The following is a 15,170-nucleotide window of genomic DNA, read 5'->3' as shown; positions in this document are numbered from 1 at the left end:
CTGCCAACTTCCAGGCACTTTCTGAAGATTGCCACCAAGAGTAATTCCTAGGTGTGAGGGACAGAATGGTGGGAAAGAAGAAGGGTGAGAGAGACATCAAATTCTAAGGGAACCAAGAGATGCCACAGTGGCAGGTGACCTAGGAGATGACAGTTTAGGTGGTTCTTCTGTCCTTCTCAAAGTCTCCCTCTCACCAATAGGCCAAGATGACTCTTTGCTCCTGACTTTTAACTGTAAGGTGACAGAAGGAGCACTGGCACCAGTTTTCTGCAAGAGCCCCTCACCCACACATGTGGCTCAGCTTTTGGGCTGACCAAGTTCCAAGAGGAATCCCAGCTCATCATTGGGAAGGGACCAGGACTCCAGTCTGTTGTGGAGGTGACGGCCTCTTAGGATGGATAAGATTTGTGCCTCTGAGAAACATCAGCCACCTCTGGCAGCCCGGGTTAGAAACACCCTGCCCAGACAGAGTGTGCATGTCTGCTTATAGCTCACAATTTGGAATATGAGGAATAACTGCCTGTCCTCAGGTCCTGTTTGGATTTCAGAGTTTAGATTTCATGTCTTTATTTCTCCTTTCCCACCTCCCTGATGTCTGACCCAGTGTGGGTTGTATCATCACAAGCGAACACCACCATCTGGTGGATTCTCTTCCTAGCTTCATCCCACATTGGCTCTTAGACCTCCCTGTCAGTCTGATGGAAGGAAAGTCGGAGAATTCTAATTCGTTTTTTCAGTGTTAAAATAAATTGTATTTCTTTTCTAATAAAATTGCAATTTTATTTTTGAAACACACCCTTTTCTAGGTTTCCACAATTCTCACAAGGGGTGGCTAATTGTGACTGTTATACAGATGTGCATCTGGCGTTTGCAGGGAGTGTCTAGCTCCAGGTGCTAGATCAGAGGGAATGAAGTTTGATCTCTGGGACAGAAATGCTATCCATGAGGATCACAAAGACAGTCAAGTTTGTCCCACAAACCACCATCGAGATCAGAAGACATTTTAGTTAGAGGAGACACTTTGAGCTAAAGGTGAGGGATCCACACAAAGACCACTCAGAAAGGAATTTTATTTTTAAGTCCACTTCTCTGGGCCTGACGTTGCTTCTCTTTCTTGGCTGTCTAATTACCATGTGCTGGCTTTGTTCCTCTCTCAGCTGGCTGGATTTCTGGCTTTCTGGGCCACAGAGCAGATCTGACTTCCCACACTTCATGGGTTTTCCATTGCTCTGTTCTAGAGAATGAACCAAGAGGAGGGCACAGGGGTAAAGATGAGGCAAACAGCTCTAAAATTAAGTGGCCAGTTCAGGCAGTGAGGAGCTGAAGGGATAAGCTAGTCCATTTTACACTTTTTCACTCCTCTAAGCCCTCGGACATTTTGCCCCAGTTCTGATGTGAACTCTTCCTGCCATCCGTATGAAGTCACTGGTCCTTCACTCTCCTCTCAGTTTTACTTTTCCCTGTATTAGTTTCATTTCCTCCTAAAGTCACTGGGCTTCTTCCCGTCACAGGGAAAGGTGACCACTCTGACCCAATTCCTCCAAACCCTTTGATCCCAGCAGAAAGGAGAGGTTCCCTCTCCCAGGCCCTGATATCCACCCAGAGAGGGACTCTGCTTGCCTTCCTCAGCCCCAGGTGCATTCCTGGCCATCCACTCTGCTGAGACTGAAATTCTCTCACTGTGTCCCCCTCCCCAACTGATCAGGTGCACCTGCTGAGACTGGGAGTGGGGCTCCAGACCTGAGAGCCCAGGGCCTCCTGGATGGAAGAATGCCCGGATGAAACGGGGTGCTGTTGCCAGGATGGGGTGGGAGTAGGCAGGTTACTTACAAATCTCATACAAAGCCCCACAGTTAAGGTGAAAAGAAACTGGGTTTGTAGGTCCTAGTGATCTCTCACCTGCATTAAGCCTCATGTCTAACTGGAGGAGTAAAAGCTTGGTTTCCAGCTCAAGACTTCTTCATATTTAGTTAGTAGGTTAAGGACATTGGGGGGGCATTTCTAGAAAGTCCTCAAATCAAATCCTATTATTCATATAAGTTCTAGAGACAATGAGATATCATAACTATGATGCAATAAGCAATGGCAACATTGCCAACAAATGCCATCAAGCTAACAACCCCAGTTTTATAAATTCACAAATACTTTGTATTGTAGTAAAATGCAATTATCTACCATTGTCCAAGGGAGAATTGCTTCCAGGACCACCAACGGGAACATCATGACCTTTGGATGAAACATTTGCATGGAACCTACGTACCCCTCCAGCATGCTATTATCATGTGTAGATTACTTACTCCTCCTAATGCCATGGAAATAGTGGTTACGCTGCATTCATTGTTCAGGGAACGATAACAAGAAGACAAAGTCTGCACGTTGAACATGTGTATGGACTCAGTCATCGTAGGTCTAACTCCACAGTGTGAATGAGGCCTGAGGTGAACCATGCTCAAGTGAGGGCTGGAGAGAAACTGAGGATCCAACAAGAAGCAGAAAGCTACAGCCTGCGTGTGACTTCATTCACCCGGACTCAGTAGAGTGTTTGATGTGTGGCAAATTCAACTTTTGCTTTTCAAAACTTCCTGGAATTTTGTTCAAATCTCCAGTTGGTTGAATCTGTGGATCCAGAACTTACAAATGCAGGACGACTGTATATATGGTATGAAATTTACCATTTTAGCCAGGTTAAATGTAAACAGTAGTAGCACTAAGTGCACTGAGCCATCCTTCATGTCCTGAAGGTTTGCTTTCTTTTTTTTCCTTAAGTTTTTACAATTTATTAATCCTCATGAAAACTCCGCACAATTGCCACAGATGAAATCATTGCAGAATCCTTGTGCCTTTGGCTTTTTGCCAGCACCAAAACTGGCCTTTGCTGTTCCCTGACTTTCTTCATCCTATTTTTGCGTTCCTTTCACTGCTTCTATGTGGCATTTTTCTTCTCATGCAGGCCATGTCTTGAAAATCTGCATTTGGACTCATTTTTCTTTGCATAATCCAAAGATTCATAAATTATACCAAAGCCTGTCATCTTTCCACCACCAAAATGGGTTCTGAATCCAAATACAAAAAAATGGCATCTGGTGTGGTCTTTTACATTTTAGCTACTTTTTCACAAATTTCTGTCTTAGGTACAGCTGTCTTTCCAGGGTGAAGGACATCAGTGACCATTTGCTTCTGCTGCAATCATCGGCTGGAATATGAGGAATAACTGCCTCTCCTCAGGCTCTGTTTGGATTTCAGAGTTTAGATTTCATGCCTTTATTTCTCCTTTCCCACCTCCCTAATGTCTGACCCAGTGTGGGTTGTATCATGATGGCAGCTGACCCTCAGAATTACTGGCATGAGCCACCGCACCCAGCTCTTTTGTTCATTTTTTTAATTGTTCATTCTTAATTCTTTATTTTTGAGTTTTAGAAGTTGTAGAGAACTAAAATAAATAAATGAATTTTCTTTCATTCTGTGGGTTGTCTTTTTGTTGATAACATCTTTTGACATGCAAAGTTTGGGGTTTTTTCTTTTTTAATTTTGATGAATCCAATTTGCCTGTTTTTTTTTGTTGTTGTTGTTGTTGTTGTCTGAGCCTTTGGGATCATAGCTGAGAAATCACTGCCAACATAATATAATGAAACTTTTGACTTATTTTTTTTTCTTCTAGGAGTTTTATGGTCTTGAGCTCTTATATATGGGTCTTTAATGCGTTCTGAGTTAATTTTTGCAAATGGGGTAAGGTAAGGATCAACTTCATTCTTATGTATGTGACTAAAATGTACAAAATACTCTTTACCACACGTTTTGTGAAAAAACTGTCCTTTCCTCCACACAATGAACTGGACACCCTTGTAAAAAATAATTTGACCTTATCTGTGCAGGCTTATTTCTGGGTTTCTCTATTGTATTCCACTGTTTTGATTACTGTAGCTTTGTGACAAGTTTTGAAATCAAGAAATGTGAGCCCTCCAACTTTTTTTTTCCATACTATTTTGGCTGTTCCTCAATCTCCACATACACTGGAACATCAGGTGGTACACTATCAAATGTACACAATTGTTGTCAATTAAAATATTCTAAATTTTGGTTTGGGGATATAGCTCACAGGTAGAGTGCTTGCCTACCATGCACAGGGCCCTATGTCCTCCAGTACTGAAAAAGAAGTAGTAACAATAATAATAATAATAACTTTTAAATTGATTTGGGTATTTGGGGGCTCTTGACATTACACTTGAATTTTAAGGTGGATTTATACACAATAGTTTTTAAATCACAAAACAGCCTCTTTGTCAAGCCAGAGGGCCCTTCAGACTGGTGCAGAATAAATCTGAATGTCTCTATGCCTCTGAACCAAAATAAATGGACTGCATTGTGGGATAGCCCTTCCTGGTCTCCTTTGTGGCCTTCCTTCTCCATGTGTCTGGACCTGGTACAACCCCATAACTCTGACTCAGCACTTTCCTTTCCCTCTGTGTTTTCTCTCATTCATAGTCACTGTGATCAGAATTTTTAATATCAGCCTAATAGTCCCAAATTATGATCTCTAACACACACATCATAACTACTGCTCTGTCCTATTAGATACCCTTTTGGCATCTCCCATTCTCTGTGCATTCCCTGGCTCCCCAGAATCACCCAGTCATTCCAGGCGTCACCCTAACTTTTTATTTATTGAATCACTCATCAAGTTCTGATGCCACCTCTAAGGCTGTCCTTATCTATTTTTTCTCTCCATCTTCATGACTAACACTCTAGCCAGGCTTCCCTGGCTCCCCATCCACCCAGTCATTCCAGGCGTCACCCTAACTTTTTATTTATTGAATCACTCATCAAGTTCTGATGCCACCTCTAAGGCTGTCCTTATCTATTTTTTCTCTCCATCTTCATGACTAACACTCTAGACCAAACTGAATGATTTCTTGACTGGATTATTTCAGGACAGGTGGCACCAGAGGGACAAAAAGGATAGATTCATTATGCATTTGGTGGAATTTCTTAATTCTGATCTTTTCTTCCCAGACATTTAGTGTTCAGAATTCTCATGCATAGCTGTCCCATGAATTCTGTCTAGGGTATATGGTTGTATTCAGAGGGAGACACAGGGTGACATGTGCTTACTCCATATTCCCTGGAAACAATACTGAGTTTCAGATTTTACAGAAAAGGTTATATAAAGATGGCCAGAAGATAAGTGGACACTGGACTTGTATGGAGTCCCTTCCATTTGAGAGACGGCTTATCCTTAAAAAAAAAAAACAAAAACAAAAAAAAAAACTCTTGGGTGGGTTCCGGTGGCTCACTCCTGTAATCCTAGCTACTCAGGAGGCAGAGATAAGGAGGATCACAGTTCGAAGCCAGCACAGGGAAATAGTCCTCGAGACCCTATCTCAAAAAAAAAAATCCATCACAAAAAAGGGCTGGTGGGGTGGCTTAAGCAGTACAGTGCCTGCCTAGCAAGCATGAGGCCCTGAGTTCAAATCCCAGTGCCACCAAAAAAGTAAATAAATAAAAACCAAAAGAAAAAAAATCTCTTGGGCATTAATCTGAAAGCCTAATTTATAACACCTAAGGGTATTCATGGAATTTTTTCTTACTTTGAAAACTAAAAACAAGCAACACCACAAGCTGGCAAGAGAAAGCTTAAAGAAAGCTGAACACAGCCTAGTATAAACAGAAGGACTCCCCAGAGCACCACTCTTTGATTTGTGGGAGGATAGAGAGACCTTTCAGGTGAGCAAAAGGAGGGTGTATTCCCTAATACTGATGTTCCTACACTGTGATGGTGTTATTCCCCAAATCATCATAATGTGAAGTTATAGAAAGCTGAAAATGTATTCAATACACCCAGCTGACTGAACAACATGGCTGAGTGATCCAGTGCACCGGAGAGGGTCACTTATTTTCCCTCTTTTTCACATGACTGACTGGGCAGTTGTGGCTTCTTGCCACTGCCCAGAATTATAGAAGAGCACTGTGCTGTATATTGCCAGCCCAGGGGAAAAAAAAATCAAAATTTAAAATTCAAATCTTGAGGAAGGTACAGTGGCACATGCTTGTAATCACTGCTACTCAAGAGGCAGAGGTAGGAGAATCAGGGATCAAGACAAGCCCAGGCAAAAGATCTATCTGGAAACAAACTAAAAAAGCAAAAGGGCTGGGAAAGTGGGTCAAGTGTAAAGCACATGAGAAGCCTGAGTTCAATCCCTAGTTTACATTTTGAATTCATACCATCCTAAGATCAATACATCACAAGCTAAGCCATTGGAAGTCAGGCAGTATCTGTCTATTTCTGTTTTCCTTTCTTGCCAACCTAGGCAGCACCATAGCTGTGATGGTGTCTGAACAAGGACCACAGGCATCAGCAGGCGAGACTGAGCCTCGGAGGGAAGGGAGCTCGCCTCACCCGAGAAGCTGTGGTTTCAAGAGTGAGCCGTGAAGCTCCTTTGCTCTTTTGCTCGGTGTGCTTGAGCCCCAAGCTCTGGATACAGATGGAAGTGAGGGTAGCATGTGACAGAGAGGGGAGACTGAAGCCCAGATTCCTTGTAAGAGAACTAGGAAGAAGATTACAGAAAGATGGAGGGGGTGATCGAAGAAAGTTCTGAATGAATTCCTGGTTCACCTCTGAGATGTGCTCCATGGATATGACCCTGAGCAGAATTCCACAGACTTTGAAACTGAGCTACATGGCAGACCACCTCCAAGGTCCCAGGCTGGCCTTGATGGTGCTCAGGAAAGACTGATCCAAGCAGCAATGTGAATGTTTTAAACACAGAACTCGCAGTAGAACCACAGCCCACTGGAAGACTTTGCATGTTGACTCTGATCTGGATGATTGTCTTCTAGAGATAAACAACAAAAGACATTGTCCTGAAGTTTTAAGCAAGACACAAAATCTCCTAAACTGGTATCCAGATATAATCCAAAATAATTCAGAATATAAAGAACCAGGGACTTTTCAACTTAGAAAGAAAAAGGCAGGAATAGACACCAACCATAAAATGACACAGATGGTGAACTTTCAAGCAGTAATATAACCATGATTTAAGAAGTATGAGCAAACATTCTTTAAATGAATGGCCAGGCATGGTGCTACATGCCTGTAATCCCAGGCACCAGTCAAACGCCAACGTTGCAAGGGGTCTTTCTCAGGAAAGTAACTGCACCCTTGCTTTGTTAGTTCTCTTCATACACACTGTCTGCTTGGCTCTGATTCTCTGACAGCCTGCAAGGTTTATCTCCAACATCACACTTTTCATGAAGCTTTTTGTTTTCTCCCACCTGGAGATGACTTTCTCTCCCTTGAACCCCTGCAGCATTTAGACATCACTTAGGGTAATGGCCTCTCTTTTATATGGTAGCGATTATTCTCTATATTCTCTTTCCACTGTAGCAGGGTGACAAGTGACCTTATGAGGCCCAAACTCAGGCTCTCTGACGTGATTTCCCAGGTGAACTCTAGTTATGAAGAGCCACTTTCTTCCTGGGACACAGGGTTGCCCAGTGGCTTGGAAAAAGCCAGTCTCATGACCAAACAGTCATGAGAAGGTGTGCATGCAGCTGGCAGGACTCTGTGGAAAACGCCAGGCCTCTGTTGTCAGATAGACGGGATTGAATTCTAACTTCATGTAACTTGTGCCCTAGATCATGTTTCTTAGCTTATCTGAACCTCAGTTATCTCACCTGCAAATTTGCCAGAATTATGCAAAATACTGTATGCAAAATACAGTCTCACACCTGTAACCCTAGCTACTCAGGATGCAGAGATCAGGAGGTCTGCAGTTCAAGGCCAGCCCGGGGCAAATGATTCACAAGACCCTATCTTGAAAAAACCCACCACAAGAAAAGGGCTGGTGGTGTAGGCCCTGCGTTCAAACCCCAGTACACACACACACACACACACACACACGCACACACACACATTTGTCACTCAACACATCTCATTTCCTTCACCCTGCTTTTAAATTTCACAAGGGTTCTAGGCACACAAGATGGATTTGCCCCTCTAAGTTTAAATTTACCTTGACTACAGTCCAGTGCTGTCAATCACGCTCCCCCTTGTCACCATTTTCCTCTGCTCCTCAAACAATTATTCAGTCAGTTGGCCAATGGAGCCCCAGGAGTTCAGGAGCACTGGAGAAAGGGTTCTGTCATCACCCCAGCCTCAAAGCATTCAAAGCTATATTGAAGAAAAATGAAATACATCCCAGTTGAACAAAACAAACTCTGTGAACCAGAGGCTATGAAGTGTGGAGGAGCAGGCCTAAGCACAGCCAGGGAGACTGCAGGGAGATGGTGCCATGTGAGCAACAATCTAAAGGATGCAAAGATTTGGAGAAGTGAACCAGGCAAATGAGGGTGCGAGACAAGGGGTCCCAGCATGCACAAAGACCCTGGATGGTGAACTGACTGACAGTACTGGGGAACAAGAAGAGAAATCTCTTGGTTAGCACAGATTGTTCCTGGTGCAAGGCTGTGAACAAAATTTAAATAAGTGATTTTGAGACACCATGAGGCAGAGAAACGTTTTCTTCCACTAGACAAATTACTATTAATTTTCTGCCAGTATATCTTCCTGTGACAATAAAATTTTAAACGTAGCTGTGTGCAAATGAGCACAAGGGATCTTTAGAGGGTGATGAAAACATTGTAAAGCTGCATTGTGGTGATGGTTTAATTATACACTTCAAATGGGTAAATTGTACAAATTTATGGGGTCTTGAGTGATAATTTATACATGTATATGTATATATATCACAGGTAGTGATCAAAGCAAGGTAGGCAATATTTCCATCTCTGTAAATATTTTAATAATTTTTATTAGCATGTAATAATTGTACACATTTATGGAGTACAATGTGATGATTCAATGCACACAAAATATATATTGATCAAATCAGGTAATTAATTGTTTCCATCTCCTTATTATTACTTTGTGCATGGAAACTTCACACTCCTTTTTTCTAGTTATTTGTAAAATATACAAGAGGTTATTACGCACTATACACAGTCACCCCACTTTACTATTTAGAATTAATACAAACTTAATACAACTTTTTTTAAAAAAAACCTTTGTAACTTCTAATATTCTAAAGTTTTGGTTTGGTTTGATTTGGGGTTTTTTTTTTTGTACAGCACTGGGGTTTGATCTCAGGGCCTACACCTCAAGGTCTGATATGTTTTTTCAAAACGGAGTATTATGAACTATTTGCCCAGGCTGGCTTCAGGTGGCAGTCCTCCTGATTTCTGCCTCCAGAGCAGCTAGGATTACAGGTGTGAGCCACCGCACCTGGCCTCTGAAGTTTTTTTTTTTTTTAAGTTTTATTAAGTTTGTGTTGACTCTGATTTCTGGGTCTATTGTGATTCCTTGTAGGCCCAGTTGCTGGAAGCAGGCCATGTGTTTATGTTACATTTTACTCCATATTTATTGAGCAAGCAAATGTTTTATAGACAATTCAACTAAATACTATGTCAAATACATTTGACTTTTCCCTCATCTGTTTTATACTTAAGCCATTGAATATTAGGGGGAAATGATTGTTAAGTCTTCTGTTCTGAGAGAAGAGATCTGAAGATCTGATCGTGGAGTCCACCTATGAACAATGATGCAGGCAGATCTGAGCTAATAGGGCAGATTAGTCCAAAAAAAAAAAAAATCCTTGCAACGGCTTTTCCATGTGATAATCTTACCCATGGAAGAAAGCAAGTCAGAAAGCAAAGCAAGACACTCTACTGAAATGATCGACACACTCAGGATAACATGCCCTGGGAAAAAAAAACCCACAAAACCTACCTACCCTTATTTCTAAAAGGTTCTCAACCCAGGCTGACGTGGAGCCCAGCCCTGATTGCTCCAACATTAGTACACAGTGTTCTGGTGACACCTAGTGGCTCAAGTCCAAATAGTGGCCGTGAACAGGAGAAGTTGGGAGCAGACACTGGACAGAAACTGCTCTTGAACTGACTGGTCCTAAGTCATTTTGCTTTGTTTCTTTGTGTGTTTCAGATTCCTTCATGGTTGCTCAAACTCCTAGAAAGATAACAGCTCTCACAACAGTTAAAATGACCAAATGGATCACGCTGATCTTTCTTGGGATCCTGACTCTTCTTTCTCTTCTTTCTCTAGGCCTGCTGATCTACTTGGCCCCTCTGTGCAGTGAGCCCCACAATTCCACTCCCTGGTCCTCATGAGCCCTTGTCACCTGGAGGCCACAGGCTGACATTCTGACACCTGCCTTCCCCACCATCAGGCAGCACCTCAGGTTTAGAGAGGGGTCCTGAGGAAAGTCTGCAACCTGCACCTCAGGGTGATGGGTGCTGTGCTGGGGAAACAGATAATCCTCTAACCAGAAGTTTGGACACAACAACAAAGTGAAGAATTTTAGGGGAAATGCTCAGGGGTAGTCATTACTCCAATGGGCAACTTTTGTGCCAGCTCTGCCTCCTGGAGTCTGTCTGTGAGGAATGGTGGGATAGGGAAGTTGGATTTGCTCTTTCAACTTTGAATGACAGGCCCAGGGAGGGACCATAGGACAGAGCCATTGTCACTGGCATCCGTGAATGGAGCCAGCCTTGGGGAGATCCTGGGACTACCCAGCAAGCTGAGTGGAGCACACTGTCTAGGATGGTCAACCCGGGACCCAACAGGCTTTTCAACTCTTTCTCTCTCCTCTTTCCCACTAACAGCTGCTGCCCCTTCAATTCTTTTGAATGATAAACTGTACACCCAGAGGAGGAGCACTGACAACCTTGTGAATACAGTTTTGCTCTGGTCAAACAGCTCAGACCAGACAAAGATCAAGGAGTTTATTTTCTGAACTTCTTCTTCCCACTCATACCTTGGATAGAAGAGTGGGCAGTAATATGTGTGACAAAGAGTAGGGTCTGTGGTTAACTCCACAGTCTAATATCATGTTGACAAATGGAATGATATGCACAGATAACCCAGGATCTTAGAAAGGCAAGAAACTCTAGAAGTCACCTGGGGTAGAGGTCCTCCCTCAGAGAGGAACCTAACTCAGAGAAAGGAACTGACCCTTGGTCATCCAACCCAAGATTAGAAGCCAGAGAAAAACCAGAGGCTAGAGCTCCACCCCAGCACAGACATCATTTCAGTAGACATGTACTGTGTGCTTCTAGCCAATTGCTACCTTTTTCGTTATAGGAAAGTATAATGTCTTGAGAAGATTCTTTTCTACATTTGGCACACTGCTAATGAAAACATACTCGATACCATCACATCTAGATGTTTCTCTCTAGCATTCAGTTACTCTCATGTAAACTCTTGTTTGCAATACTTGCTGCTGTGCACAGAAATGTGCACATTAGCTGCAGTTTGGTTGGTTGGTTAGTTGATTGGTTAGTTGGTGGTTGGTTGGTTGGTTACTTGGTTGATTGGCTGGTTGGTTGCTTTGTTGGTTGATTTTCTCAACAAAGTTCTACTTTAAGCAGACTTTCTTAATGGATATGTAAAAATAGAAGTGTCTATTAAATGCCCTTTATTTTATTTTTTCCACTCTTGCAGATGCCTGTTGTCCTTTTAAAAAATTTATTGGCATGTAATAGTTATATAAAGGATCCATTATGGTAGTTACACAAGTACTCACAATATATCTCAGATTTATCCCCTCTATCATTTTCCCTCTTCCCCCCATCCCCCTTCTTAAAACAATTTCAACAGGTGTCATTCTCCTATTTTCATATATGAATACAAAATACATCTACCATATTCACCCTCATTCCCCCTTTTCTTATGCCCACCCCTTCCCACTGGTACCCACCCGTGGAAAAGATCTATTTTGCCCTCCTGCCCTTCATTTTTTAAGTGTATATTGATAGTCCAAGGGGAGGGGTCGCCTTAGTATTTTATCATGCTTTGATCAAATTTTTTTTTATTATTGCACACTTTTATTTACAGAAAACACGGATAAAGCATTTCAATGTTCATTTAGCAAACTGATTCACTTTTTTTTCTTTTTGGCACAAAGAAATATCACAGATGGACCCCAAGATCAATCAGAAGCTCAAAGATTCATCAGTCATCACTGGTCCAGGGGCAGCCACAAGACTCAGACAGACAAACAGCATCATCACAGACTGGAAAAAATAAACAAGGTCCACATTCACCTCACAGTTAAAAACCTGCTCACCGACAGGCAAGGGTGGGCAGGGGGGCAGTTTTTCTGCTCCCAGGGAGGAAGTGGGAGCCAGGGGCAGGAAGCAGGGATGGGCGAAGGTCAGACCCTCCCCCCTTTCCTGAACTAGAGAGAGGTTTTGTTTTTAATCCTCTCACCTTGTAGAAATAAGACAGTGCAAAAACCACAATGCCCCGACAACTCATCCACTTGAAAAGCTTGACAAGGTGTGTGTTGGGGGAGGGGGCGCCTCTCCTCTGTGCCCAGTGTGCGTGTGTGAATGTGTGAGTGGGGCGCTTGTGAACATCGTCACTGTCCACGAAGAGGTCCAATGTCTAAATGGGGTGGGGTGGGATGTACCCCACTTCACGTGCCCTCTGCCCCAGCCAGTCCCATCGGAGACATAGTGCAAATTTCAGAGACAAAAAGACGCAGAAGGGAGTGGAGTGGGCAGGAGCCAGGAAGGACACAAAGGCAGGGTGGGAGAGGGAGGGGAAATAAGGCAACAGTTAAAAATGGTCCGTTATCAAAACCCGGCGCCACGTGCCTTCCACCCCCACCGCAAGCCCATGTCACAAGAAAGGGTGGAAGTCCCGCTCCTCCGCCAGGCTGATGGTGGGGTTCTTCAGCTCCTCCTCCGAGGCGGCCATCCGGTATCCCAGCTGGGCCAGCACCTGCTGGCAGGCGTTCTGGGCGAAGGCCACAATATCATAGGAGAGGCAGAAGCGCCACTTCTCGGCGGTGGCAGCCGAGTTGCGCACGGTGCCGTATTTGTGCTTGCCCAAGGTGGGGTCGCCCCGTGTGTTCTTTTGGATCCAGCGGGCCACATGGCTGTCCAAGGGATGCCCAGAAACCCGTGGATCTCCTCGGTCTTCTTCATGGGGCTCCTGGCCAGGTCCTCATAGCGCACCAGCATGTACTTGCCCTTGAGCCACGGGGGCCGCATGAGGCCAGTGGACACGGAGTTGGAGAAGTCCTCGCACACTGTGGTCAGCTGTGTCACATCCAGGTTGTAGGGCTTCCTCCCTGTGCCGTACCAGAGCCTCCAGAGCCGGTATGTGTCACGGAAGGTCTCACTCCTTGACGCCAGGATACCACGAGGGTCTCGGATCAGCTGGATGACCTTGAGGTTTAACCCGGGGTCTTCAACCAGGGCCCGCAAGTCATTCACCTCGGGCACGCGCACCGTCTTGATGGCCAGGTGGCTGTGCTCGCGACAGGCCTCTGCGCCACGGTCAGGTTCCGCAGACCGCACTTGCGTACACAGTCCCCCTCCTCCAGGACCTGGTCGGGGGACCCCGGAGGGTCGCACACGGGGCGAGAGCAAAGGACTCTGCTGGCCCCACGGCGGAAGACCCTGTCTGAGGTGTGATTGACAGGAGGTGGCTTGATGTAGTTCTCCAGAAAGTAGAGGTCACCGTCGTAAAGGCTCCTCAGGAGGTCGCGGCTGGCACCCAGCATCACCCTCCGGTCAGCGGGGCTCTTACCCTGGGTGAAGCGGGGGATGAGCGTGTTCTGGACGAGGTAGACGGACTCGAACAGGTAGACGTCCAGGTGCTGGTTGAAGAGCTGGCCCACAAACGATGAGCCGCCGCGTGTGGTGGCCGGGATGAGGATGTGGGTCTTCCGGGAGAGGTTGTAGGCGAAAGTGGGGCCCTCCTCACACAGCCGCTCCGCCACCCCGGCCTCCGCCAGCCCTGGGCAGTGTGGAAGGACTTGGCTGTGAAGGTGCGGATGGCTGTGTACTGGATGGCTATGGAGGCCAAGGCGAGGAGGAGGACGGCCTTCCAGGAACATTGCATGGCTGGGCACCTTCATGGGGCGGCTCCAAGGCTCCAGCTCTGCAGGCACAGCTGGCCAGCCGCTCCCCACAAGCAGGAGACTGCAGAAGACCCAGGGAAACACCTGCTCTTGCCCAGGGCTCACACACACCCCAGTAGGCCTAAACAGCTTTTACTCTAGACTTTGCCATTCCTGGAAGCTCCCTCAACAAACTGGTTTCTTGCACCCCAAGATCTACCCTACACATCACTGCTACTGTGCCTAATTCCCCCTAACTACCACACTCAGGGATGCCTTGAGCCTTACCCTGCCATTGCCTGTCACCCTTGATAGCATCCCTGGGGCCACCTGCATCTTCTCCAAGCCCTGAGAACTGGTACCCAGGTGGTCATCTTTTCTCTGTTCTCTGCCCATCCCAAAGGGGACTGGTCCATGCCGGCGTCTCAGCTGCCAGCTACCTAGGCCCAGCCAGTGGCAGTCCAGTGGTCTGAGTCTGTGTGGCAGCCCTGCGGCCTGCAGGCTTTTAGAATTCAGCTTATTCAGTGATGGGGGTTTGTGAAGTCACCCCAGGATTCCAGGTCAAAAGGACAGCTCCAGAAGGACAACCAGGAAGAGCAATCTTTTTCTGACCACTCTGAGAGAGGGCACCGGCTACCTGGTCGGGGGCGCGCCGGGAGCCGCTGCAGCGCGCAGCGCCGGCTCCATCCTCGGATCTGGAGTCAGGCTCGCCGGGGGCCCGTGGGTGGCGGCGGCGGCGGTGACATCCTCCGCCTCCCGCGCCCTGCTCCTCGGCCTCCCTCCTCTTCCTCCGCCTCCGCGCCCCGCACGGGCCCCTCTTCATGGCCTGGGGGTGCGAGCCCGGGGCGGCTCGAGCAGCACCGCGCGTTCACCAGGGCCGAGCGCGGGATGGGGGTCCGAGAGGTTGCAGGCCAGGGGCCTCGATCCGGAGCGCCGCAGCCCCGGGCACCGCAGAACAGCAGCCGCAGGCGCTGGAGCTTCACGGAGCGCCCGCCCCGCGTCCCGGAATCCGGAGCAGCGGCGACTCCAGCGCCGAGCCGCTTTGATCAAATCAAACCCCGTTACTTACCTTTCATTACCATGCTCCCTCCCCTAAGATCAACAGCTTCCAGTACCGCACATTACATTATATTCATGTATAGATGGGTTGTTGTGACATTTTTCATTCTCTTTTTCTTTCCCTCTCTTAACTCCCTTAGTCCCCTCAAACATTCTCTAAGAGAAGTAAACCAGACTCAAAGTCAAAGG

General features: G+C 46.0%; 1 protein-coding gene and 2 pseudogenes across 1 annotated transcript in view; all 3 read right to left on the bottom strand.

Annotated features, from left to right (window-relative positions):
* LOC109696442 (spermatogenesis-associated protein 31D4-like) overlaps positions 1-2,402 on the bottom strand; it is a 30,027-nt gene extending 27,625 nt beyond the window's left edge. Inside the window, exons 1-2 of the mRNA XM_020179496.2 lie at positions 2,294-2,402; positions 1,131-1,234 (exon numbers count right to left, since the gene is read on the bottom strand). Of these exons, the coding sequence (XP_020035085.2) occupies positions 1,131-1,234; positions 2,294-2,402 (213 nt within the window). The remainder of the gene's footprint in view (positions 1-1,130; positions 1,235-2,293) is intronic.
* A 384-nt stretch (positions 2,403-2,786) lies between these two features.
* Positions 2,787-5,114, bottom strand: LOC141415482 (small ribosomal subunit protein eS24-like; annotated as a pseudogene).
* A 6,663-nt stretch (positions 5,115-11,777) lies between these two features.
* LOC109696439 (carbohydrate sulfotransferase 1-like) lies at positions 11,778-14,645 on the bottom strand (annotated as a pseudogene).
* Positions 14,646-15,170: the final 525 nt, after the last annotated feature.

The sequence above is a fragment of the Castor canadensis genome, chromosome 13 (genome assembly GCF_047511655.1).
Source record: "Castor canadensis chromosome 13, mCasCan1.hap1v2, whole genome shotgun sequence".
NCBI lineage: Eukaryota > Metazoa > Chordata > Mammalia > Rodentia > Castoridae > Castor > Castor canadensis.
This window is presented reverse-complemented; position numbering and strand designations above follow the sequence as displayed.